A 26,071-nucleotide genomic window follows, 5' to 3' on the forward strand; every position below is an offset into this window, starting at 1 on the left:
TCAGTTTTGGGCCTCTCACTACAGGAAAGACATTGAGGTGCTGGAGAGAGTTCAGAGAAGGGCAACGAAGCTGGTGAGGGGTCTGGAGCACAAGTCTGATGAGGAGCAGCTGAGGGAACTGGGGCTGTTCAGCCTGGAGAAAAAGAGGCTGAGGGGAGACCTGATCGCTCTCTACAGCTACCTGAAAGGAGGTTGTAGCATGGAGGGGGTTGGTCTCTTCTCCTGAGCAGCAAGCGATAGAATGAGAGGAAATGGCCTCAAGTTGCGCTAGGGGAGGTTTAGCTTGGATATTAGGAAAAACTTATTCATGTAAAGGGTTGTCAGGCATTGGAACAGGCTGCCCAGGGAAGTGACTGAATTGCCATCCCTGAAGGTGTTTAAAAGACACATAGATGAGGTTCTTAGGGACATGGTTTAGTGACAATGTTAGGTTAATGGTTGGACTCTATGATCTTAAGTGTCTTTTCCAACCAAAATGATTCTATGATACCCCTGTAGGGATAATCACCGGTGGTGGTGGGCAAGCAAGGTGCCCACAGTTGTTTTCCATGCAGCAACGCAGCACAGCTCCCACAAGGTTTCCTGAAGATAAATGTATCATGTTGAGCATACGTACTTGTCGGCTGTTGCGATGTGCAGCTGATGGACCAACAGAGTGCTGGTGTTTGAGTTTGATGGGGTTTTCAAATAGTGTTATTAGCTGTAATTGCCAAAGCCACTGCCAGTGCTCAGATAAATGAAGTAATGATCTGAAGTTCAGACTAAGGGGAAGGAAGGTTTCTTGCTCTACTGTTCCTTTCTAAAGCTTAGTTGCACAGAAACGATGGACAACATTGTGCTGGTATTGCAGTGACCTAATAAACGGAACTAATTAAATGTATGAGAAGGGATCCTAATGACTATGTTTTTTTCATATCTCTTACACTTGTAGGTGTGTTAGTGGCTCCCTTGCTTAACCTAAGTTGGGTTTTAGTTGTTCTACCTCTCTTTGGCGCTGTCTGCCATGATGTTAGGTTTAATTTTGATTCAAGAGATGATACAGAAGATGTAAAAAAAAAAAAAAAAAAAATCAGCATATTATAAGCCTCTTTGGAACTGTATATAGTCAATATGACTGTTCTCAATATTTTCACCCACGCATTTTTATTCTCGCTGTTATCCCTAATGGTTAATATATTTTGTCTTGTATTTTTAACCATGTAGACATTTTTAGACTTGGCACATAAAATATGTAAATGGCTAAGCTGTAACAAAGCTTATAATGGTATTTGTGGCTTTTAAAAGTATGTATGGAAAGAAAAAGTGTATAAATGTAATTGCTCACTTAGCATTATTGTGGTAAAATACATTTCTAAGTTTAATATTGCTTTTTTTCTTTTTACAACACAAATAACCACCAGTGCAAAATGAACCTTTGCCAGTGGAAGTGCCAAACACTCCATGTGATGGGAACTTGGGGAGGGTGACCAGCTAAGGGCTCCCACCAGTCCTGGCTGGTGTCCCTGTGCCAGCCTAGTCCTTCTCTCTACAGCTGCCTTTGCAAACCACCATCTGTTCTGTAGTTTTGTCCCATGATGAGTTTTCAGTATTGTAAGGAAACTGAGAAATACAGGAGCTGGAACTATGTGATTGTTAGTCTCCCTTTGTGCGGGCTCACACTAAAAGTTGGTGTTGTGTTACGTTCAACGGGCCTGAGCTGACTGTTAGGGTTTGTCTTCCTCCCCTTATTTCTCCTCCTCCCTCTGAAATGCCTCCAGTGAGTAATAACATGCAAATACAAACATATAGCCAAAAAAATGGATTTCTTTTGGTTCGTTTAGGCTTTTGTCCTATTAATTCCGTGGTAGATGTTTTCTTTTTAAGGCTACACTCCATCACATAGCATGTTTTATCTGGAGTGAAAGCTAATGCCCACACTGGATGCTAAAGCATCACTTTTAAAAAAGGCAATAATGTTAATGACAAAGGACAAGTAGACCCTGTTTCTGGAGTTATTTAACCAGAATTGGATTGCTTTAGATACAGCTTTTGTGGCTGACTGGCTTCCATCTCTGCTTTTTATCATAACATTGTGGGTTCTTACAGCAATTAAATCACTACTCATTCACTGCTTACGAAGTTATTTCAAACAGGGTTTTGCTCAATAAAGTTCAGGTTTGGTTTCTGTTATTAAAATACTGAATACTGCCTCTTCACTAGGAATTATAATGGAAATTAATTCTGGTTTTATTTGGAATTAATGCGGTTTGTTTGTTTTTTCTTCTCTTGCTGTTCAGCTGTGAGGTCTGGCTGGCTGCCCCCACCACCACCTGCACTGCCCCCTCGACCTTCCTTATCTCAGGTATGGACAAAGGTTTGGCACTTTGCTGTGTATTATTGACTTACTTATGTTACTGTTGCAGTGGTTAGCATCAGTTGGCTTGGACAGGGCAGTTGTTCTTGCTTCCAAGTTAATGCACATCTGCAGTTTGCTCTGCAGTTCCCTACATGTCCTTTTTCATTGGTCTGTCTAGCCATTGTGTTGCAATGTCAAATTACAGAGTAATTAAATCTCTTTGTAGTGGAGCTGACATGCATCCACTAGACAAAACTGTAAATTAAAGGCTAGTAAGGCTAGTCTGCTAATAAGAGTTTCATGCCTGAAGGGCATGGGCTTGATACCTGCTATTTGCTTCTCAAGCTTCAAATGCTCAGAGGGCATCTGCTAAGGGAGCCACAACATGAAAGAGTGTATTTGAGCCAGGGGTTTGAAAAATAATGCTGAAAGGAAGCAATGCTGTGTCAGTTATGTTATTAAATTTCAAACCATTAGTGGTGTGGTTCTGGTTTGCTTTCTGGATGGGTTTTTGTTTGTTTTTAGAGCACCACACAGCCACAGCACAATGCAAATCAACTGAAACGTGCCTATCTGCATCCAGATACTTCTTCAGGTTTTAAGAAATTATGGAGGATCAGAATCTTGTTCTTTTTATGTTGTTGACTCTGTTAAGTCTTAGGCAGCAGTATGGTTCATATATAACTCCTTTAGGTGAGGTATATAAGAAAGAGAGTTCAGAAATAGCGAGGAAGCTGGTGAGGGGTCTGGAGCACAAGTCTGATGAGGAGCAGCTGAGGGAACTGGGGCTGTTCTGCCTGGAGAAAAGGAGGCTGAGGGGAGACCTGATCGCTGTCTACAACTACCTGAAAGGAGGTTGTAGCATGGAGGGGGTTGGTCTCTTCTCCCAGGTAACAAGCGATAGGACAAGAGGAAATGGCCTCAGGTTGCACCAGGGGAGGTTTAGCTTGGATATGAGGAAGAAAATTCTCCATGTAAAGTGTTGTCAGGCATTGGAACAGGCTGCCCAGGGAAGTGGTGGAGTCACCATCCCCAGAGGTGTTTAAAAGATGCATAGGTGAGCATCTGAGTGCAGCTATTTCCACCTCCAGGACTGTAGGATGTTCTGGTTCGAACTTGCATCCTTCCCCCAAGTCACTATGGCATTAGCTGTCCCGCTAATGGCACATGCTCCTCAGCGCACCCATCACCTTCCTGCTTTGCCTGACATTCCTGGGAGAGCAGCGTTGCCTGCTGGCTGCCTCCGTCTCGCAGTGCAGCTCCTGCCTTGTGCTGCCCGCCCCAGCCCTCACCCTCCTGCTGCTTCTTGCGCTTGTGCCAGCTCCGTGCAGCGCGAGCCCCTTCACTGCCATCAGGAGAAGCAGTAAATGTACAAATCCTGTTCTTGGATAAAAAAAAAAAAAATATTTTTTTCAAGCAAGGTTAATTTTCTTGTCCTATGATATAACACATTTGTTTTTCCTTAGCAGGGCTGTGAGTTGAGATTTTTATTTATTTATACATGTCCAGCAGCTTCCTCATCACATCACAAATACTGAGACAACTGCTCATCCTCCACTGGGTCATGTAGAGTATAGGACTTTTCTAAAACTAAACACAAGGAGATTCTCATGTGGAATTGTTGATCCAGTCCTCTCCAATACAAAAGTCTGTTTTCTGAAAGAAAAGAGTGGCTTCTGTGTCTGCTCAGTTATGAATATGTAGCTGATGCTTTTCTTACATACATCACTTGCATTTAATTAATTTATTTCTGATTATTTTTAAAGGTACTTAATCAAATATATCATCAAAATATTATTTTTCTGATGTTTAGCAAAAATGTACATAAAACTGGTTCTTGAAAACATAATGAACTTCACACTTGTCACTTGTTTATTTTATCGCCAAGCATGCCTTTCTGTAATAAAGGTAACAGACGGTAGGGAAGTACATGTGATGGGGTCGTAATTCAGCTGAGCTGACCCTCTTGAACAGCGTGTAAGCAATAGTAGGCATATGGATTACATTAGTTAAGTGGGGCCCTTGATTTAAAGAGCATGAAGAAATTGGAGGGAGGGATCTGCTTTCAAAACTGAGGCAAGATCAAGAACTGAAGGAAAGCCGTGATGCTGAAATGACACATTCAGCTTTTTCCTGTTTCAAGATTTACCATACTCTTCTTAAATTTCTGTTTTAACGTATTTTTCAACGATGTTATTGAAAATCCTTTTTTATTGCCACAACATTTTGCTACATGCTTGCAGTTAAGCAGTGTCAATGACAAATGTAGCTTGGAAATGAAGTGAACCCCACATATTTCAGGTGGCTGTGCACAGTATAAGTATGCTCACGGTGTGATTATTTTGGCTCAGCTTTGGAAACCAGTTGACGGAGGAGGAGAGGGAAATAATTTCTTCTGAGGACTGCAGTTTTCTATGGATGACTGAGAAGCAGCCTGAATCAGTTGGCTCTTTAGAGTGAGATTAAAAGGCTCATGGGATGTAAAGGCCAAAGTGCGTAAAAGAGACGTACTGAGGGGCTGGTATTATATTTCACTGGAGCAGAAGTCCGCTTGTGAGCTTAATCAATAGCAATATAGAAATGGCATCTTTACTTTGGTCCTGGCTTGCTGTTGTTTTTAGTAGAATTTGCTTCAACCTTTAGGAAAACATTATTTTTCCTGTCAGATCCTCCAAGGTAATCAAGCTTGATAAGTTACTGAAACACTGGTTATTCACAGTGTGCCAAACATCTCTAGCCATATCACAAACTTATTAAATCATGTCCACGTCCAACTCTGCCTCCACAGTGCAGTCAGCTGAATAAGGAGGAAAAAGGATTGTATCGGGTGTGAGCAAAGCACAAGGTAGAACTTCTCATACTGCTGTGGCCTTGACTCCAGAGCACAGTGGGTGCACAGGTTTACTGTGAGAGGCTCGAGTCCTGGGATCCTGCAATGACTAAATAAATGTAATAAATAAAGATGGACAAAAGGCAAGTTAACATTATGTGGATACATAGTTACCTCCAATTTGCGATCTTTCAACCCAAATTCCTGCCCATATCTCTCTGCTCTGCAAGCCGTTTTGAATTGATGTTTCCAGTGAAACGTTGTGAAATGCAGTATGAAATGCTTTATTAGAATCCTCAATTCATGTTGCTTTCCTGTTAGAAAAATAAAGTAACGCAAGCTTTGCCTAAATTCTGTAAAGGGCACTTGGAAAGATTATGTACAGAAACAGGCTTATATAAAGACTAGAGTTTTGTTTTGGTTAATACATTATTTTAAAGGGTTTTCCTTTTACTACTCTGTGTAACTTTTCTGACACTTTCTGTAATCCCTAGTAGCACATCTCACACATAGCAAGTCTGCAGTAGCTGCTTGGATTTAAGGATAATTTTATCTATATTGGTTTCCCTGTTTCTTCAGACCACAAATATTTAATACGCTACAAGCTATTTTACAGACTTAGGACACTGGCAGTGCCTTATCTCTCTTGCTCACTTTCAATGACTTGGTGCCGTTGTGGCTTTTCTACTCTTTTAAATATATATATTTTTTTAAGTTTTTAGTGTTTTTCGTGTCATCCCCATCATCATCCCCACGCCCCAAGTGATGGTGCATAGAACAGATAACCTGTAGCTTGTTGAAGTACAGTGGCTTGTTTGGTAGTTGTTGTTGTTGTTGTTTGGTTTGGTGTGGGTTTTTTTGTTTTGTTTTTTTTCTTTCTGGGCTTGTAGAGGACTGAATTCAGGGGCTTGGGTAATTTTTCCTGATCCTGTGTTCCTAACTTAACAGGAAACTTCAGTCATCAAGGAGAAATGGCATGAAGGTGACCCCAAAACTTTTGTGCGGACCCAGGACTGTACATACAAAATTTGTGTAAATTGGAGGCAGTAAGAATCATGATAGGAAGGCAATAGCTATGTTGCTGATTTGCAGTGACACAGATATCAGATAGGAAATAACTTTGGGTTCTTATAAGTAGCACTTCACTGAAACCAGAACGTCTTATAGAAGCGTCTGTTGTTATTTTTTTAATGGAAAAACAAATAATACCTTATTACTGTTGGCATTTAAGCCTACAGAAGTCATTTACCACAGCTGCTTACTGTGGGAGATTTAGTAGCATATTTATGCTAATAGGAATTACAGATGAACACTAAAGAGCAAATATAACTTTAGGATTTTATCCAACATCAACTCACTGTGTGCAACATTGCCCAATTAGATCAACATTCCTGTATTTAAATTACTCTATTTTGGTACCTTCCTGTCCAGTAATGAAGGCGTATCTTCAGTCCTGCCTGTGCTATATAAGGGGATTTGAAAACAGTGGGACTGTAAGAAAACCTTGTGTATTTTGGCTGAAAAAAATGATGTTCCTCGTCTCTTTCCCAGAGTCTAAATTTTAAGCCTGCTGGTTTTGTAAATTTATACTGGTTTGTGCTGAAATTTTATTTCTGGAGATCTTGAGACCTGGTTTTCCGACTGGTTCCACGCTGGCCGTTTGGACAAATGCTAAAGACGGATGAGGGCAAAGTGGTGGAGTAGGTAGGCAGCTCTTAGTGTTACAAATTTGAAGGATCCTGAGTGGAGTGCAGCCCTGAAGATTAAAATCTCAGTGTGGTATTATGAGCTCAGAGTTAGGCTGTCAGTTTAGTGGCTGTTGCTACCATTAGATGTTATAGATTTGGTGAAATTGTGGAAACAAAGTGCTGTGAGGGATGATGGTGAGGTCACCCCACCCAGTCACAGGCACCTGGTGGCTTTGGAAAGCGAAGGTACTATTCTTTTTGACACATTGAATGTTCCGCTCTCCAAGTGTTACTCAATACTTCATAATTCCTTGAAGCTTTTTGGCCATTCGTCATCCAGAGTCGCAAGTGAAAACTGGGACCCAGGTCAAGAAGTTGTCTCAACTAATGTGCCTCCATGTTCTTTCTGCTGAATCCACGGAGAGCCCTGAGCACAGGGCTCCGCTCAGGCTGGGTCTGTAACTCTCCATTACACATGCACCCACTGTGATCTGTGGCCCTGAGAGGTGGAAAAGGCCTCCTGTCCATCCTGCTGAGACCTCTTGGCCTCCTGAATGGGGCCACATGCAGATTCCATGCTGGGGGATGGTCTGGGGGGTCCTCCCCACCGCCAAAGTGTCTTTGGGTAAAGCCAAGATACTTGGAGGATGAGGTAGGGTTTGCTTATCTCCCTTAAGGGGTTGCTTGGAGAAAATGGTCAGGCAACTGAGGCACCTTCTTACTCTGTAAAATTATGTGAGGAATTTCGAATGCTGGCGGGACAACTGGAGCTTTATGGGGAGGAACTTTTTTGTTACAGAAATAAAAAAAAAAACCAACCCTAAGGTTTTACTTTTGGCAGCATGCTATTTGTATAAACGGTGTTATTCTCTCAGACAACCATTTTTTATTAAACCAAAGACATATCTTTCTTAGCTTGCATTTACAACCCCTGTGCAAGTATATGGTGGGTTTTTTTTATCATCTTTCCTGTTTTGGCTGCAGAATAACGTATGTTGTATAATCAGTGCAATAGGTACTGAAGAAGTCTGTAACTGTAATAAAACTGAAAATCTTCTATAACATGAAAGATTTTGCCATCTGCCACTTTAATATAATACAAGTGGATTATCTTCCTCTCATGAAAATTATATATTAAATCTAAAATGGCCAGACAAAATAAATTACGGTTTAAGAAGTGGCAAAAAGTAGCACAGTTAAAATTGAATTTGGGAAGTAGTTGATGGATGCCATAAAACCCTTTCTAAAGAGGTTTCTGTGAGAGTGCAAGAAGGATGAGTATCTTAATTAAAATGTGTTATAATAATTTTTGAATTTGGCTTCACATTGATCGTGAAAACAACAACGAAAAAAGCTGAGAATCCAATGCGTATATCTCTAGTGGAATGCACATATGCCTTTCTAGCTTACGTTAATCTGGTTTTGTGGAAGTAGGGTATTAAAACAGATTGTTAATGCTTCCGTCTGGGTCCTATTCTTTACTTGCAAATGGGCTGAACATTGCAGCAATTTATTTGTATTTACTGCCTTTTTCCTCAACCTTATCACTATCCTTCAGATAGCTTGGGGAAAGAAAAAGCTTATCAAAACTTCAGGGCTGCACAGTGCTGAGAAAGCAGGCAACACGCTAAGACCCTGGCAGCTTGTTGCATTTGCATCCCTATGGGGTTTTTTTTTTTGGTCTTATCATTTTCAGTTTCTGCAACAAGCAATAAAAAGAATTGATGATTCAGTGTGGGATGCGCAAGACTTGTAGAAACTGGAATTGAGACATCTTCTTAGAAATTGGCATTAAGTGAAAAAATATGAATGTTTAGAACGGACCAAAATACCTTTTAAATGAACTTATGTAGAGATGATAGAAGATTGCAATGGGCACATACTGAGCGTTAAGCATATTTAGTACCCTACTATTTCTTACAGATAAGCTGTTCTCAATACTTTTTTTGCAAAGCTAAGCAGTGGCTCTGTATAGGTAATGATTATGGGCTATTCCTGTGAATGCACAGAGATAATTTCATTTCTTTGAGTAGTGCCATTGACTACAATGGGACTATTTCTATGTGTAAAGTTAGCCTGGAGCATAACTGTGGGTGAGGCTGAATTGTAGGAAAGATTGAATATATACTTCCCCTCTTGCAAACAGGCTCTTAGGTGACAGAAATGTGAAAGCTCTGCATAGACTTTCTGTTCTGGAAGATCAGTTATGGATTGTCTTGAAAAATGAGTGTGAAATCTACATGTAATCCAGCATTGCAAAGTGAAAGAACTGGAAATGTAAGTGAAGAACCAGTTGTAAGGTAATGCATTCTCTTACAGTTATGAAAATCTTTCATCTGAGGCTTTCGAAGCACTTAGTGCTTAAGTGAGCGTTACATATTCTTTTAGAAAGGTACTGTTAAGTATCATCACATGGAGCAGCGAGGAGATTATGAATGGCTGGTCAAGGATCATGCGATGAAATAATGAGCATTTGTGATTCATAACGCTCTCCTTAATGATGAGGAATTATCTGTCCTAATGCTCAATATTGGCCATAGGCCAGAGGCTGGTCTCTGGCCAATGCTGTTCTACAAAAAGTTTGTTAGCCAGTTCTGTCTTCTGCCTGGAAGAACAAGGAGGGTATAGCTTGTCCTAGAAAATATGAGATTGCATTGGGGAAAAAGGAGATACCACCTATTAATACCTGGACTTTGGTCTTTCCAAGGAGAAGCTCTTCAGGAGATTTGAAATAGGACACTGACTTGCTCTTTTCTGTGGTCACTTACTCGTCTTCCTCCTTTGCTCGGACTGGTCTGCAAACTCTTTTGTGCTGCTGGTAAAGTAGGATTTTCTTTGCCCAGGGACTTCAACCCTGGATGTGGACCCAGCCCTACCAGCATGAGGCGCTTCTAGTTACGCACTTTTACACTGCTGTAGCTGAACTTTCCTTTGGAAGGATGTATTGCTTTATATATAAAGCCTCAGTGTTATAAAGTAGCACTGAATAATTTTAAACCCTAATATAATGGTGAGAAGCTTCCTATGATACTCCTGTGATGCAGGCAGGCAGTTCACTGCCATCCTTCTGAATGAGAAATAAGCTGCCCAAGGAATATAATAAGCATGGTATAAAAAACAATGAAGGACTAAAGTGAAGCCTCCTCAGCTGTTCCTGGTGGATCACCTTTTCCTTACACTTGGAGCTTGGACGGGAGTATCCTGGAGCCAGTCTCACTCTGCTCATGACCAAAAGGCTGCAGGAACTGGCTTCCACCCCATGTCCAGTTCAGTGAAGGATATCTCTGAAGAATCCCACTGCCAAAAGAAAAAGCAGGAGTTACTTTTCCTTTAAAATCTGTGTGGGGCGAGTGTGGGGAGACATCAACTTGCAAACATATCTGCAAGCCTCTCAGGCTTTGCCTAGAGGACTTTGTTGGGCTAGCTGAATCAGCAAACCTTTGCACTGATGCATGTTGCAGTTCCACAAAAGATCTTTGCCTGAGTTAAATGCTCTTGATCCCTGAACAAAATCCCCTGCAACAGCATGACGATTTTATTACGCTTGGGCACTTGTGTCAGAGGCACATGGCTCTGAGGAATGGAGATCTTTTGTAGCGGTGAGCTTGTAGCTCTGCCAGCAGAGCGTTAACGTGTAGACCCGGCTTCTGCATGAAGGAGTTGAGACTCCCCGAAAAGCCGATGGGGGCTCACCGTGCCCAGCCTGTCTGCCTACCCCAGGGTGCCGGCTCCGTCTGCAGCCTGTGAGTAGTGCAGACAGCTGGTTTTTGGTGCCCTCCTCTAAGCAAATCACTCCGAGAAGGCCTGTCCCACATGCCACTAGGTGGCACTTCAGGGACGCGGCAGTCACTTGGTATTATTCATTATGCATGAGCTGCATCACCAGGACTAGTTTTTTTCCTTTTTTTTTTTTTTTTTCTTTCTTTTTTCCTTTTTTTTCCTTTCTTGGTCAAATGTAACCATTTATTTATTTTTACCGCCATGTTGCGGAACTTTGCCGTTCTCAGGTCCCAGCAGCCGAACTTCAGCCAGTGGGTACCACAGCCCTGCAGCCCAGTGGCTGCCACAGCTGTTGGGCTGACAGCCACATCACAGCACTCAGCTAGTAAAAAAAATAAATGCATCTCACCTCAGGAGGAGCTGCGATACCAAACTGTTGGAAATTTTGAAATCTTACCCTTTTTGGCATCAGCAGTCCAGTTTATATTTGCTTCCACCAGAACACAAGTTTACCCTTTTCTTCCCTTTTCAGTTTAAAACAGTATTCTCCTGCAATGAGACCATTAAAAAAAAAAGGGTGGGGGGATATCTGCAAAAGTTTGGTGTTTTGGTTTTTTTTTCCCTTCTTCTCCAGGTTCTTTATCTTACTGTGATTTCAATTTTCCTGCTTATTTGCAATTGACCTTGCAGAGTACTGCTCTATTTAGTTACTTCTGCGCTGTTTGAACACATTGGTTCTTGAAAAGCTGTGATTTATCTATGCACAAATAACATGGGGTTGGTCTCAGTTCTTTTTTGTTCTGTGGAATAAGTTACTGTATCATTCCTTTTGATGTAAGGTTTAGTCTAAACTCCAACAAGCATGTGAGCACCAGAAGGTGTCTGCCTGGCCAAGGTAGGGGGGCATCTAGTGCTCCCTGTCCTAGAAAGGTCGTTGACAGCTGACTCTCACATGCTTCTGTCATTGCTCTGTGTTGTGCAGCAAAGCTATACCATAAGGAGTTTGTAGCATGTGTGTTATGTGGCTCTCTGAAAGACTGTGTTTGCTCTTGCTGTCCCTCAGTGAATGATTTGTCAAAGATGTGGTTTGGGCCCAAATTTTTCATGTGGCTCTGGGTATTTGAGCTTTGCTATCCCCAAATCATTCATGAAAGCCTTGTGGACTTTGCCAGGTTACTACCACCAGTGCTTAGAGCCCTCATTTTTACCAAATATTTTAAAAGTGGTTGTAGGAATCAGGTTCTAGGCTATTCAGCTTGCTAATAAAGGAACTCTCTGTTGGATTAAATGCACTTTTAAAGGTCTTTGCTTTTTGTAAACAGGAAAAAAGTTTGCTTTTTCCATTTCATTCTCTTATTTGTGCCAGAAATCTACCATTATAGAAGAAGCTCTTCAGCCCATGAAAAGCTTTCCAGAATTGAAATGTTAGTATCCAATAGTTATTAAAATCTGAATATTTAAGATGTCAATATTAAAATAATACTGGAAAATTACAGGGTGGGTTTGTCTTTTCCTCCTCTCCAGAGGAATTTCACATGCATTTTTAAAAAATTCTCCCTCCTCTGTGCATGTTTGACACCGTACAGTTGGAGAACAGCAGTAACATGGCAGCTGCTTTTCCTTTGCAGCTTTCTGTACAGCTCTTATTGTGTGCAGTATGGAAGAAATTGAACTGGTATGATAGAAGTCCCTCCTTTTTAAGTATAACAAATTCTGTGCATGCTGTCATTTTTATTTAACTTACAGTTAAGCACTGAGAAACTTGTGACTGCTACAGAGCTTGATGGGTCTATGCAGAAACCTCTTGGCAACAGCGAATTAGGTTCTTCAGTGTGCGACAGGTTGTTATTATTATTATTATGGCTAAAATCCTGGCCACTTTAACGTCTGCTTTGAACTTGGTTTTGAATGCCAGCTTTGACCTGTGTAGAAAGGAGCCTTTTTTGAGCAGGGAGCAGGATAGCAGGTTGCCTCTCCTGCCTGGGGACAGTTGTCAGTCTGTCTCTGACTTGGCAGAAGTTGGGAAAGAGTAGAAGAGGACATCTGCCCATGCCAAGTGCCCTCAGTCTCCTGCTCCTGTCTGCTTCCCTCACCTTGGAGAGCCAGCCCGTACCTTCTGGACAGAAAATAGCCGCACTGTGTTTTATACCATGTTTGCTGTCAGTGTGCCCACAGACAAGCAGCTCCAATGCTGCTGCCCTCCCTTTGCTGATGTGCTGTACCCTGTCCTGGTGAAGCAGCTCAAAAGATGTTCCTCCTATGAGGACAGGCTGAGAGAGCTCAGATTGTTCAGCCTGAAGAAAACAAGGCTCCGAGGAGACCTTTCAGCAGCCTTCCAGTACCAAAAGGGGGCCTATAAGAAAGACGGGGACAGACTACTTAGCAGGGCCTGTTGCAACAAAACAAGGGGTAATGGTTTTAAACTAAAGGAGGGGAGATTCAGGCCAGACATGAGGAAGAAATATTTTAGGATGAGGGTGGTGAAACACGGGCCCAGGTTGCCCAAAGAGGTGGTAGATGCCCCATCCCTGGAGACATTCCAGGCCAGGCTGGATGGGGCTCTGAGCAACCTGATCTAGTTGAAGATGTCCCTGCTCATTGCAGGGGGTTGGACTAGATGAGCTTTGAATGTGCCTTCCAACCCAAGCTGTTCTAGGATTCTATGATTTTGGGAGAGCCGAAGCAAGGGATTAACCCACTGTTTTAATTGTCAGATATGCTGGAGGGAGGGTGTTTTGTTTTGCTAAAGCATAGACCTGTGTGGTGAGTGTGCAGCTCGGTTTCTGTTTGAAATGTGAGAAGGGAGGAGGGAAGAAGATTTATTTGGCTTCTTGTGTCACTTTCTTTTTATTAACTTTGCTGGAATTTTTGGTATAATTCAGACTTTCTCACTCCAACTTTGCAGACTTCAGAGACAGAGGCTTACTCTGGTGAATTTTTATCAGTTTCAGGCAATAAAAATGTGACAGGGTGCAACCAAGATGTTTCTAGCTTTTATCCACCCCCCTTAGTTTTACTCTGAGTGTTTAGAGGTAACTCTAGAAGAAATTGTGAGTACTAGGTCACTTACATTCAGAGATATGATTCCCAACACTTCCCAGGAAAACTTTGCTCGTGTTTCCTCAACACAATAAAATGCAAAAAACCTGTTTCATTAAAAATCTGCAAAAGACATATGTCATCCATTCAGCTGTCATCGTAGATCTCCATTTCCCCTACTGTTGAATTGTTAAAGTAACTTTTCTTTTGTGTATAACATTTCCTTTCATTGACTTTATTGTATGTGACTGCTAGTCATTTTCTGGGTGTAGCAATGACTGATTTGTTGTTGCAGACAGAGCAAGTATCTGAGGTTGAATTACATCCTCAGATGAATAGATCCCCGTCACAGGCAGAAGAAAACAGTTCAGCAAAAAAGGTGAGACCCACACAGATTGTACAATTGTGGAGTTATTTGCCTTCATCAACAAATGTGATTGTTTTAAGTATGAAAGCAATTAAATGGAGGTTTAGGGTTATGTTTTTACATGTTTACCTTCTCTGGAGGTCAAGACGCTGGAGAGAACTGGCATTGCGTGTGACGTCAGCTCAGATAAATCATTAAGAAAGCTCTTAACGCACGTGCGTCGATGTGTGTGTACTAAGAGAGGCAGCTCGCCATTTGTTTCAAATCAATAGGGGCTTGTGGAGCCTTAGGGGAGACAAAAGAGACTTTGCTTATACTTGACCCCTGTCTCTCTGTAATTCTTCCAAATTGTGACGCACTCTTGGCTTCCAGTTACTGAGGATTCAGTGTTGATGTAAACACACCTGTTAGCTGGAGGTCAGAATCTGCTACTGAATGTACTTAGACTGGAAGAGATTTGCACAAGGTATGCAGTTGCTTACATGTTTTTGTATGAACATATAATTTGTATAAACTAAACACTGGTATTGCAGTGACACTCTTCTCAGGGTCTTGCTTAGGGGTGGAGTGGCCTTAGCAGTGGCTGTGAGCCTTTTCTTACTCCTGTCACACTCCCACTACCTCCAGGTGAACCTGCTTTAGCAGGTGGATTGTATTAGTTGATCTCCAGAGGTCCCTTCCAACCCCAGCCATTCTGTGATCCTTCCACCAGCCTCAACCAGAACAGTTTTGATAGAGGGCAAATACAGATCCTCCTGCCTCCAGCACCTTCTGCAGCCAGGAACTACCCGCAAGACCTTTGTTCAGCCCAACCAAGAACTGTTGGCAGGTGCTGTATGTAGTACATACCTTGCCCAGGGAGCATCACCACACTTCTTACCATAACAGAGAGCACAGACAAATGCCCTGGCGTGATTTCCTATACGTGATAGGGCTTTTCAGGCAGCGTCCTTGCCCTGCTTGTGCTCACCGCATGCTGCAACTAGCCTGGCTCTGCCGCTTCATTGCTCTGCTTTGCGGCCCTGCTGGGGAAGTGAAATCCTGGTGGTCCACCTACTTCATGCTTGCCGTTGTCCCACCTGCCTCCCTAAAATACAGAGGAGTCCAGGCTGTGGGATGAAGGATGCAGGTTGATGGCGTGGGGCTGACCCACCTTCCAAGGGCTGGTGCAGCAGCAGTCAGCCAAAGAGCCCTGTGGAGGGCTCTACTTTTAGGTGTTGGATCTTTTCTTCCAGTATTGCATTTGAAACAGAAGAGGAATTTATTCTGTGGATTGGGTAGGGTCTTGGCATTTCAAGGTAGACTGGGATTGTGCATTTGGCATCCCACCCGTGCGTGGTTGTAGAAGGCATACGCAAGGTCCTCACTTGCTGTATATTGTGTGTTTGCATGAAGCTGCACATATGTGTGGGATTTCAGAGCAGGGTATTACCTCTGATCTGTGCAGTGCTGATGTGCAGATATCCTGATCAAAATATCTCATTTTTTTTTTTTTTTTCGGTAATCACAGAACTGTTTTTTAACATTGAAACCCTTGTTTCCTTACAATTCTAATTCCTCTAATAATTGTAATCCGTCTAATACTAATTATTGATTGTCAGGCTGCTTACTACAGCATTGGGCTTTTTCCTTCGTGATTGCTGGGTCATTAAAAGCTTCCTCATTGGAATTTTCTTCTTATTTTATTAACATTTGGCCAAAACATAGTAAGGAACACAGTGTGGCCCAATAAGATGTGCACTGTGCAATTGATAATAAAATTTCATCTCTGGTCTTGACTGCGACACTAAACGTATAACCTTTGTCAAGTCACTTCATCGTTTTGAATCTTAGTTTTCTCATTCATGAAGTGGAACAATAATAGTTATATCCCTTATAAAAGAGATCTAACAATAAAATACACTGAAAAGGATATATTTATATTTCAGATTTAAAATAGATACAAAGCATTAAAACTAGTTCTCATTGCAGAAGAAAGGATGTCTTAATTTAAAATAATGAAAACACTTCTTACCACTGAAGTAAGAAAAATCCAAGACTCTGTTTTACCTGTGAAACAGATTATTTCTTTGTAAGTTACCAAGAGAAATAACTGGCCTCCTACACTTCCAACATGTTAATTTTAGATGGATGATTGTATACATTTGTATTTCTAAGCTATTTTAAGTGTTGTTTCATGTAAGAGAGGAGGGAGAAGGGAGATACTCCATGCCAGATGGGTGAGGTAGTAAGTTGGGATACAAGTGATTGATGATTGATTCTACCAACTGAGCATAATTAGAAATAAATCTTGTTTTCATTTTCATGCATTTGGGTCAGCTAGGGGCTAGTATATGTATTTATACCCCTACCTCCTCAAACACAATCCAGTTCTGCAGAGCCTGTCATCCAGATGAAGACAAAACACCAGTATAATAATTTCATTCGTTAAGGGATTGCAGGAGTTGTTCCTTTTATCAAAGGCAGAAACCCGAGAGGCTATTACCAAATTTGAATTAGGCTCTGTACCTCTTTAAATTATGAAATCTTAGGCCAGCTGTCAGCAATTTCGATGTCACAAGCATTCCCTGGCCTCATGACAGGACACACATGGCCTGACTTAACGTTACTGTGTTTTTCCCTTGCAGGAGGTTGTTATTGCTCAGCCGCCCTCCAAACCTGCCCGCAGGAAGCTCCGGACAGAGACACAGGGCTTGGAGACCCCTGAGCTTTCTCCCACTATAAGTGTGACTTCTTCTCTGTCAGCCGTCAAGCCTCATCTCCCAGTCCAAAAGTAAAGACCTGTGCCAAACATGCTAAACTGCAGCCTGAGATCTGATGTGGCAGGGTTTGCTCTTTGCGTAATATTGTGCTTAATAGTCTTGGTTTTGTGAGTGTTTCACAAGATAATGGGTCTCCGAAATCTACATCTGTTGTCTTAAATGCAAACTAAGTCAGTAGTGACTGTATAAGTTGCTAATGTTTGATTGATAGCCTCTTCAAAGGTGTCCTACTCTGTATCTGGTAGACGTGTCTGAAGAGCAAGCCTAGCTGTTCAACCAGCATCTCTAACACAACTCCTTTTAGCTCTGTGTGCGTTTTTGCCTTGCACGCGTCTTCTGGAATTTTGCTCGTTCATGTGGGCAGGTATGACTAGATAAATGCCCAGGCAGTTGAGTTGTGAAATGCTTGGTGTTGGTCATATCCTTGTGATATTTCTTTGTGGCAAGGCAGGTTAGAAAGGAGCTCGCCACTGGTATGAGCTGAGCCATAGACCACTTGCGATAATCTGATAATTGCCAAACCCAGCATGTGTTGTTTAGTCTCATAAATATAGCTGTTGAAGCTGTCAGCAAGAAAGACTTGTAGGGATTTCACTATATATTTATTTAATAGCAGTGGAGAAGGGACTGTACAAACAGTAAATGAAGGCACTTGAAGCCCTATTGGATCTATACATCTCCCTCAACTGAAGCAGTGTGCAAATATTATAGCCCGCTGTCTCCCGAAGCCTTGCAAAGACAGCTGGTTCAGTCTGAATCAAAACTGAGCTGTCCAAATCAGTTGAGTGGTTCTTGGCAAACTGTTTATCAATAAACTGAATCTGTGCTGCATGATTGGAGATTAGAATAAGTAATAAGACTCCTAGGATGCCTGTAAAGTGCTATTTTGTGCTGTGGGAGCGCATATTCCGTAGTGGTTCAAAGAAAGATAACAGCATTTGTTAGCGTCTCGACTTAATCCTCTCTTGTCTGTATCTTTCCTAAAATGTTTAAATGACCACAGAGGTATATCTCCCTGTTTTTATTTTTTTTTCCTACCATTATTACTTTATAGCCTATGGAGAGTAGTTTGAAGGAAAATCATGAAGCAGAAAACTGACAGTTCACTGGAAGATAACAGCATAAAGACCCGCCTGTGCTGCAAGACAGATTCTGTTGTGAAGATCAGCACTGTCAGCTCTGCTAAGAGAAGAGAGCTAATGGGGACTGTGTACCGCTATGGACCTTATTTAAATAGGGCATCTGTTTTGCATCAAATTTGTCATTAAAGAGCTCTTGATGCCTCATGTAAAACTTTAAAATAATCTGTTTGGAAAAGGGTTTGGTTGTTCAGCCAGTATTTTCTTTGTTTTCTTTCTTTTTTCCTGTTATTACCTCTGTTTCTTGGAATAGGTTGGTCCTTATGAACAGAGCTGTCTCTCTTTGTATCTGTCTGCTTAACTGTAATTTCCTCCAAATCAGTTACCATGGGCTATAGAGTAATACTACTACTAGTAATAATAAAGAGAGGAGTTTTTTCTTTAAGCAGCACAAGAGATGAGGAAGATCCATAAGCCATCTCCCTGTTCCTATTTGTGACATTAGGTGGTTTCGATGGAAATGACTGCTTTGAACGAAAGATTAATTTTTGAAGTAAAGAAACACCACAAACAGCAGTGCCCCCAAAAAAATCTGAGATAGTATTTTCATGCAGATGTCCTTTTTTTCTGCATAGAATAATTTTTGTATTTTCTGTTAACCATTCCTGAACCTTTAAACTCTGCAAATGTCTGAAAACAGCTGAAGCAAAGATGTTTTAATAAGTACAGCTATGTAGGGATTATTCTTAAGCTGAATCAGAATGCAGCGATTTTGAAATAATTGAGACAGCCTAAAATGTTTCTGTCATTCAGGTTAACAAGTGTGACTGTTTTACTTTCAAATAGTCTACCTGATTTGGACATCTCATTTCAGTGTTACATTTTTCTTCTCTTGAATATGTAGTTTGTACCTTGTCTTTGAAGTGTAGTCCTGTGTGTATAGGGTGCAGACATGCAAAATGGATGGTTGGTCTTCTGGCATCAGCTAGTCTTGGGGCTCTTAATTGAAATGTTTTGTATTTATCTGTCTGGCAGACAGTCTTCCAAGCAGAAAAGGGCTATTCAGACTGCTATACGAAAAAACAAAGAAGCCAATGCTGTGCTTGCCAGGTTGAACAGTGAGCTCCAGCAGCAGCTGAAGGTAAGGAATGCATTGAAAATCAGTGACAAAGCTCCCTGCAATCAGTTATGTGTCACCTCCAGCAGAGAATCTTGTTCATCCTCTCAAATGCAACCTACTGCGTTATTTCCTGCTTTCTGGAAGGGAGTAACTGTACTGTATGTGTGGGTAGGATGAGGCTTTCAAGGAAATGTTATAACATTTCCTAAACATAGCCTAAAGCTCTAGTAGCAGTTAGAGTGTGTTTGAAGGGTGAACTTTGTCTTTCTGAAAAGTTTGATACTGTGATGTTGTCACCTAGTGCACAAGAGCAATTCAAGTGCAGATTTCTTGTCTTCTGGTCAGTTGTGCTACATGACTGTCTCCTGGAGTCAGGCATTTGGAATACATGGACTGGCTAAAACATGTTTTATGTGAACATCTAGCACTGGTTTTTAATGTCTGCTGACTTGTCTTTTAACATATACTCAAGAAGCTGTTTTCTTATAAATATCAACTAGGGTTCTTCTGTTTTCTCAGTCCAAAGCTAGTACAGTCTTTAGTTTTTCATCTACTACGGCTTTTTTTTTCCTTGCTTATTATGAACATGCTTATGGAGATGGAGATGAATCCCCAGTTACACTTTCTCTTCAGTCAAGGTGAAAGCTTGATTCCATGTTCAACTTTGCTTTAACATAATTTCTTGATGGGCTTTCAAGGATCTCCCCAGACTGATACAGGGTGAATGCTCTGTACTGAAAGCATAGCCAAATACAGGACAATGATTGAAGTAAGCACAGAGATGAAAGCTTTTAATGACAGCACATTGCCATCATTCCTTGGCTCAGGTCTTATCTGCTTCCATGCACTATCTTCAGCATGCTTGAACCCCCCGGCCTTCATAAAACAGGCCAATGCTGTTATCTGTATTTTACAGTAGGGTGAAGGAAGCACGTAAAGACAGAGGGATTTGCCTGGGTTCACATAGGAGCAGAAAACCCAACTTGTTTTTCAAGTCAGTTTGCTGGCTGGAAGCTTTCTGATGGAGCAGGGCTTTGGTATTTTTATAGGGACCAGAAGACTTGACGGGTGCCCCTCAGACACAGGGAGCATTCAGGTGCACTCCCAGGCTGGGGCTGTGAGCCTGCCTAAATGGGGTACCAGAGCCTGGAGGAGTCACAGGTCAACCCGGCTCCCACACAGGCTGGGGAGCACTTTGATGGGAGGTCAGTGAGAGCTGGGTGCCCCTCAGCGTAGGGGCAGCCTCAAGGTCAGGAGAGGCTTTCCCAAAATTGCTGATCCCCAAGCCTTCACAATTAGTTTCTGACTGAGACTGATGATCTTCCTGATGCAGCTGCCAAAGAGGTGGATTTGCAGAGCCTGTGTCGTTTGTCATAGAGAGGCGAAGTCTTGTTCATTTCCAACAGGAAAGAGGCTGGTTGTGTGAACCAAAAATTCTCAAAAAGCCGTTTTGAGGGAAATGTGATTTCAAAATAACCTCATTTTCTTTGGTAAAATTGCCAGCCTGCAGCCAGTGTCGCTGCATCCCAAACAATTCCACTGCCCAGCAGACGAGTGCTCCTTACTGTAGTCACTCAAGCAAGTGATGAGTAGGCACCGATCTCTCTGGTGACCAATGGTAGAACCCGAGGGAATGGCAGGAAGATGTGCCAGGGGAGGTTTAGGTTGGACATGAGGAAAAGGTTCTTCCCCCGGAGGGTGGTGGAGCACTGGAACAGGCTCCCCAGGGAGGTGTCACGGCCCCAAGCCTGGCAGTGTTCAAGAAGAGACTGGACAATGCCCCCAGACACATGGTGTGAACTGTGGGATTGTCATATGCAGGGACAGGAGTTGGATTCGAGGATCCTTGTGGATCCCTTCCAACTCAGGACATTCTATGATTCCATGATTCTATGACTGAGCCCCCATGTTCCCCCACTCTAAGGAGGAGACAGTGGTTGGCTGTGTGAGGTGGTTGTGTGACACTGGTGTACGGTGGTTTGAGACCACAAGGAGAGTTACTTAAACAGCAGAGCCCCGAGCCTCCAGCCAATGCTAGTGGTTTGCCTGACTGCTCTTCACCGGAGCAGGGTGGTACAAGCAAGTACCCCAAAAGTTCTAGTACCTCTCTCTCCCTCCTGCAGGAGGTTCACAAGGAGCGAATTGCCTTGGAAACGCAGCTGGAGCAGCTACGTCCCGTCACCGTCTTGTGACCACCCGCACCGCCGTGCAGTGGCAAGAACGGAGTATGCGTCCCGACAGCCTTGCTGAGGAGAGGACCCCGTCTGGGCAGGGTTTCCACTGTGGTGGAGGCACTGGGAAGGACCAGCTTGTCAGGTCTCCCTTCACCCTGCTGTGCACATTTGCCTTTGTAGGTCAAAAAGGTATAGAAAACAAAAATCTGACTGCTGGATATTTCTAAGCAGAGGGGGTTGCTTTGCCTTCTTTCCTCCCTCTTCCCAGCCTAATGTGTAAATGCAGTTTATCACTGAAATGTATAACCTTGTAGTATTTTATTTATGTGAAGAATTCCTGATTTATAGACGTTTTGGCAGCACCTCCTGCCCCTATCGTTAAGAGGTACAGCATTCCTGAATTCTTGCTTAAATTTAAAACTCATCATCTGAGATGGGCTTCTGGATGTTACTGATTCCTGTAGGATTGTATCATGGTAGAGTATCTGTGGGTTTAATGTACTACAGGGATAAAACTTGCTAGAAATACTGTCTTTATCTGCAATCACATGTCAGATAAACCCTTAGCAGTGTTTATTATGCAATCACAGATGTATTTTAATGTTAGAGAACTGGTATTTTATAAGTTCAAATCATATGAGAGAACAGTAAAAATACTAAAATTTAATTATTTTGGAAACTACAAAAAAAAAATATATGTTTTTTGAGCTATAACTGTTTCCTATCACCAGTGTGTGATCACTTGCTTGCAACTGCCAGTGCTTCTGCATACTTTCAGCATGTTTGAGATCACTGGTTTTGTAGCTTTTGTTTGTTTGTTTGTTTGGGTTTTTTTTTTAACCAACAGTGTATTTCTAACAAGAGATTAAAAATGCATTTTGGGCATTTTTATAAAAGCTGTTCTATGTGCATTTTTATTAGTCTGCTTTGTTGTTTTAATAGCTGCTGATTTGTTCTAAGGATGTGTACAAGAACTGTATTTGCAAAAGAAGAAAGACACCAAAAGTGCTATATATGAGGTTATAAAATGTGTGGTGGAAGTAATTGCCCTCTACAACAGGCTTTTGCTAAGGTTCCTTTGTACCTTGCTGGAGATACTGCTGATAGGATGGAGCTGCTAATGCCCATCTAGTTTCTAAATGAAGAAGCAAAGATCAATTTTTTTAGCTGTGTGTGATCCAAGGCCAACTGAATTCCATGGTAATTTTTTCCATGGATGCAGTGGTCATTAGCTTCCATCTCAGTTGTTGCATTCAAAGCTGACTAACTAATGTGGCTTTATTTCTTGAGCCAATACTCTTGTATTGGGCAACTTCAGCCATAAGGTCAGCCCTGCTCTCTCCATGGATATGATACGTGCTTCACTGCAAAGGAACAGCACCTACCTGTTGTCCACCTTAAACGTGACACTGCTCGTGTTTCATATCCTGTTGTTCACCAGCCTTACTTTAGTGTACGCCTTTGCCTTGCAGAAACACTGCAGCAGTTTTTTGTTGGTGTGATGCTTTCTCTCTGTAGCTGTAGGGTGGCCCTAGGGCTGAGAGGAAGGAGAAACAGGTTTGAAGCAGCTGGGCGGCCTCCCTGTGGGGCGTCCTGTGGAACAGCTGCGCTGGGATATCAGAGGACACCAAAGCAGCCAAGCGTCTTGTTGAGAGATAAGACAGACATCAGTGGGAATGTTTGAAGTGACAAGGAAACAACCTACTTTTGCTGAAAGGGATATGGATGTGGGACATGGATCCAGAAGTCTGAAGGTGAAAATAAACATTTGCAGAGTTGTTACTGAATATCTGTTTTTCTAACCCAGTGGTTTTGATTCAACTAAACATTGCAATGTCAACAAGCAACAACTGTTTCTCTGCATTTGAGACTTCTTTGCGGAGCTGGGGCCAGATGGTCATTCCTGGTCAGTGACAAAATATGAGAACTGTAAACTTTTCTGGAAAGCTGCAAACAGTGGCACTTTCCAGAAGTATCATCATTTATTTCGTATGTTCATAACACAGAGTCATTCTTGAGATTTTAATGAGATTAAGTGCTCACTCTTCATTTGCTTTTTAGTTCTTACATTGTCATTTGGTTAATAAGCCCCTACTATTTGATATGAAATAATTGTATGTCACATTTTGTTATTTTATGGGGGATTTTTTAAGGAAAGCTTTTCAATGATTACAAAGAAGTGTGCACATTACATTTTTAAGGCAGTGGAGGACTTTTCCATGTTTGATAGGAGCTTCATCTAGAATAGTCCCCCATTTATTTCACTTGGGTTATTCATGGAGTAGATGCTGTTCAAAGGAAGAGTGGAAAAGTCTGTTTTATATGTCTTTTTCAGATATCTCCCTTCTAACATACAGGGATTTTTTTTTTTCATTTGCTTGAAGTTGGGATGCTTGGGTTAGCCAGCAATGGAATATTTATGCAGTTATTACTCTACCACAAGACTTAATAAAAATGTAACCATCCTTGCATTTTTAAGGGTGCAGTCGAATGCCCCACTTAAGCTTCAAGACCCAGAGTGTGAGTTGATTTGTATTCTGTTTGGTGAAATGTTGGCTATGATGGTGATGATACACTACATAGAGAGTAAAGCAAAATATTCAAGGACAAATGTCAGTGTGTTATATGTAAGATGCCGGAAGTTATTCTTCTGTGTGTCTTGGTACTTAAGCATTCATGGTGGCCCATGCAAAATGAAAAGTTGTCTCTGGTTTTGCGATGCTGTTAGCATTTTGAGGGGCAGAGAAGGCATCACCAAGCTGTAGACAGTGCTTCTGGCAGTTGCTTCATGGCAGCCACACTCACGGCTACCATAAACAGATCCTGGCTAGTAGAAATTCATGTCTAAATCCAGTATCATGGATTTTCTCAAGAAATATTTTTCCTTTGGAAAAATGGGGGTACAGCGAAGTCATAATTTCTTACAGAAACCTTTACTTTCTGAAACTTTGGATGGCAGATGCTCCTAGACCCAACACAGACCATCTGGTCAGAAGAGGAGACCTCACACACAGTTTGCTCAATGTTCAGTGCACTTGCTTGAGCTACAGGAAAACCATCATCTTTGGTGTGCCTGGCCCAGAGGAGCAACTAGGACCTGCCTGTCACAGCTTATAGCCCGACAAAAGGGCATGAGCAGCTTCCCACATGTGAAGTCTTGCTCTCCTCCGTTCATGGTTTCTGTAGGTATTTATGCAAAGCAAGACATGCCCAGCTAGAGAGGATAACTGGGAACGGGAGGTGGAGCAGGGCTTCCTTGCATCTGAGAGGATGCGCTGACCATGAGCCTGGTGCCCCTTTCCAAGTCTTCAGTTTTCTGCAGCTATTCTGGTTTGGACAATTAAATATTTTTGTAAGCGGAACAGGACTCGGCAGAGCAGGTAGGGATCTTCCTCAGTACGTGTCTAAGTGTGCACTCCCATGTCTTCCTTTTGATCGTTCATTTCTTTATAAATCTGTTAATGTCCATATCACCTGATAACCTTTCTATGAAATATGTGCTTCAATACATGGTAATGCAGTGGTAAAAAGAAGAAAAATGCCCAGCTATAATTGTGGTGACTGGTTGCATTTGTAGATGAAGCCATTTTTGTTTGAGCCTTTAAATATAAATAACGACCCAGTCATTAAGCAAGGTGAACAGTTTATATTTCAGAGGCATTCCTTTAAACAAACTGCCTGTGAACAAACATTAATCGTCCATGATCAATGTCCTTCTCTTAGTTATTAAATTTATACTAGGGTGCAGTGGAAGCATTGTGACCTCTTTCCAGACAGTTCTCAGTTCTCTCTTCCAGAAAGTTTTACTGATACAGCAAATAATGTCAGTGATTAGTGAATTCAGGCCTCTTATTTCTAATTTGGTGAATACCCTTTTTTAACACAAAATATTATCTCCAAATTGGTTTTGCATGTGTGGCAGTAGTTTTACTGCTGGGAATTCTGTATCCAGATTGGAGAGAGGAACTTGTTTGTCACTCACCCAGACGGTCCCAGCTTGGCACTTCCAGGGCTCACCAGTGTGGGCTGGTGATGATATCTACGGTAAAATGACCCCAGAGGGATGGTTGAGACTTGGAACCCTTCACGGGAAGTGTTTAGGTATGAAAATTGCCTTTTGGTGGTGTGTAAGCCGCTTTCTTCCCAGCTGAGCTTCCAGATGAGGAGAAACAGACTGTAGAAGTTGATAGCCAGGGAGTGAAGGGTCACCATTTTCTAGCATCATCAGCCCTTCGGCCTCCAGCACACATGGTCCTTGACAACAAAATACATGAGGTTATGAAAGAAGGAAGAGAGGCCCTCATGAAGCCATGTATTTTATTGACTAAAGAGAAAAGGTATTTTTTCAGGAAAAATAAAATCTTAAATTATGTAGTACCTTTGAGAAGAGATGATGTATTTTGAAGCTTGTTTTCAGTTATCTTCATGAAAATGTGCTATGAACATACGCATTATGTTTTACTCAGTTACTGATTTTTTTAGATAAAAAAATGTATCGCAAGCATTATCATTGTTAATCTAAAAAAAGTACCCTGAGGCTATTATATATTTGAATTTTAACTTATAAAGTAGATAGCCAGATTTAAGTAATTTGTTTTCACAGCTGCAGACTGTCCATGTGGTAAGTTGCAAAATGTATAGTGTTCTATACTATGCCCATCTAATTTTGGAAAATGTATGTGATATGGAGCTGGGTGCTACATTAAAATAAAAGCGTCCAATAACTTCAAATTGCCTTGCTTTTGTGGTTTATTTAGGATGTCGATTGTGCAGATCTGCCAGGAGAGCAGAAACTCTGACTCGCTGTGGAAAAAATACAGCGTTGAAATGGCTGACCTTCAACTATGAAAGATGAAATCACTTACGTTGGGACTGTGTGTATGTCAAAGAGACAGAGACTTATTTAAAGTGAAATCGTATTTTCTTAGGCTTCAGTTATGTCAAAACTTCATCTTTG

The 26,071-nt window shown here is 41.7% G+C and overlaps 1 protein-coding gene across 2 annotated transcripts in view; it reads left to right on the forward strand.

Annotated features, from left to right (window-relative positions):
* The window catches only part of REPS2 (RALBP1 associated Eps domain containing 2), a 105,041-nt gene extending 79,202 nt beyond the window's left edge, over positions 1 to 25,839 (forward strand). The window contains exons 14-18 of one of the 2 annotated variants that reach the window (XM_082043707.1): positions 2,277 to 2,341; positions 13,908 to 13,991; positions 16,607 to 16,752; positions 18,856 to 18,961; positions 21,064 to 25,839. In XM_082043707.1, the coding sequence (XP_081899833.1) occupies positions 2,277 to 2,341; positions 13,908 to 13,991; positions 16,607 to 16,752; positions 18,856 to 18,961; positions 21,064 to 21,132 (470 nt within the window). In that variant the 3' untranslated portion in view covers positions 21,133 to 25,839. The remainder of the gene's footprint in view (positions 1 to 2,276; positions 2,342 to 13,907; positions 13,992 to 16,606; positions 16,753 to 18,855; positions 18,962 to 21,063) is intronic. The other variant, XM_082043708.1, reaches the window with a different exon arrangement.
* The last annotated feature ends 232 nt before the right edge of the window (positions 25,840 to 26,071 follow it).

This window comes from Streptopelia decaocto (genome assembly GCF_964273445.1).
Source record: "Streptopelia decaocto genome assembly, chromosome: 1".
In the NCBI taxonomy this organism is placed as follows: domain Eukaryota; kingdom Metazoa; phylum Chordata; class Aves; order Columbiformes; family Columbidae; genus Streptopelia; species Streptopelia decaocto.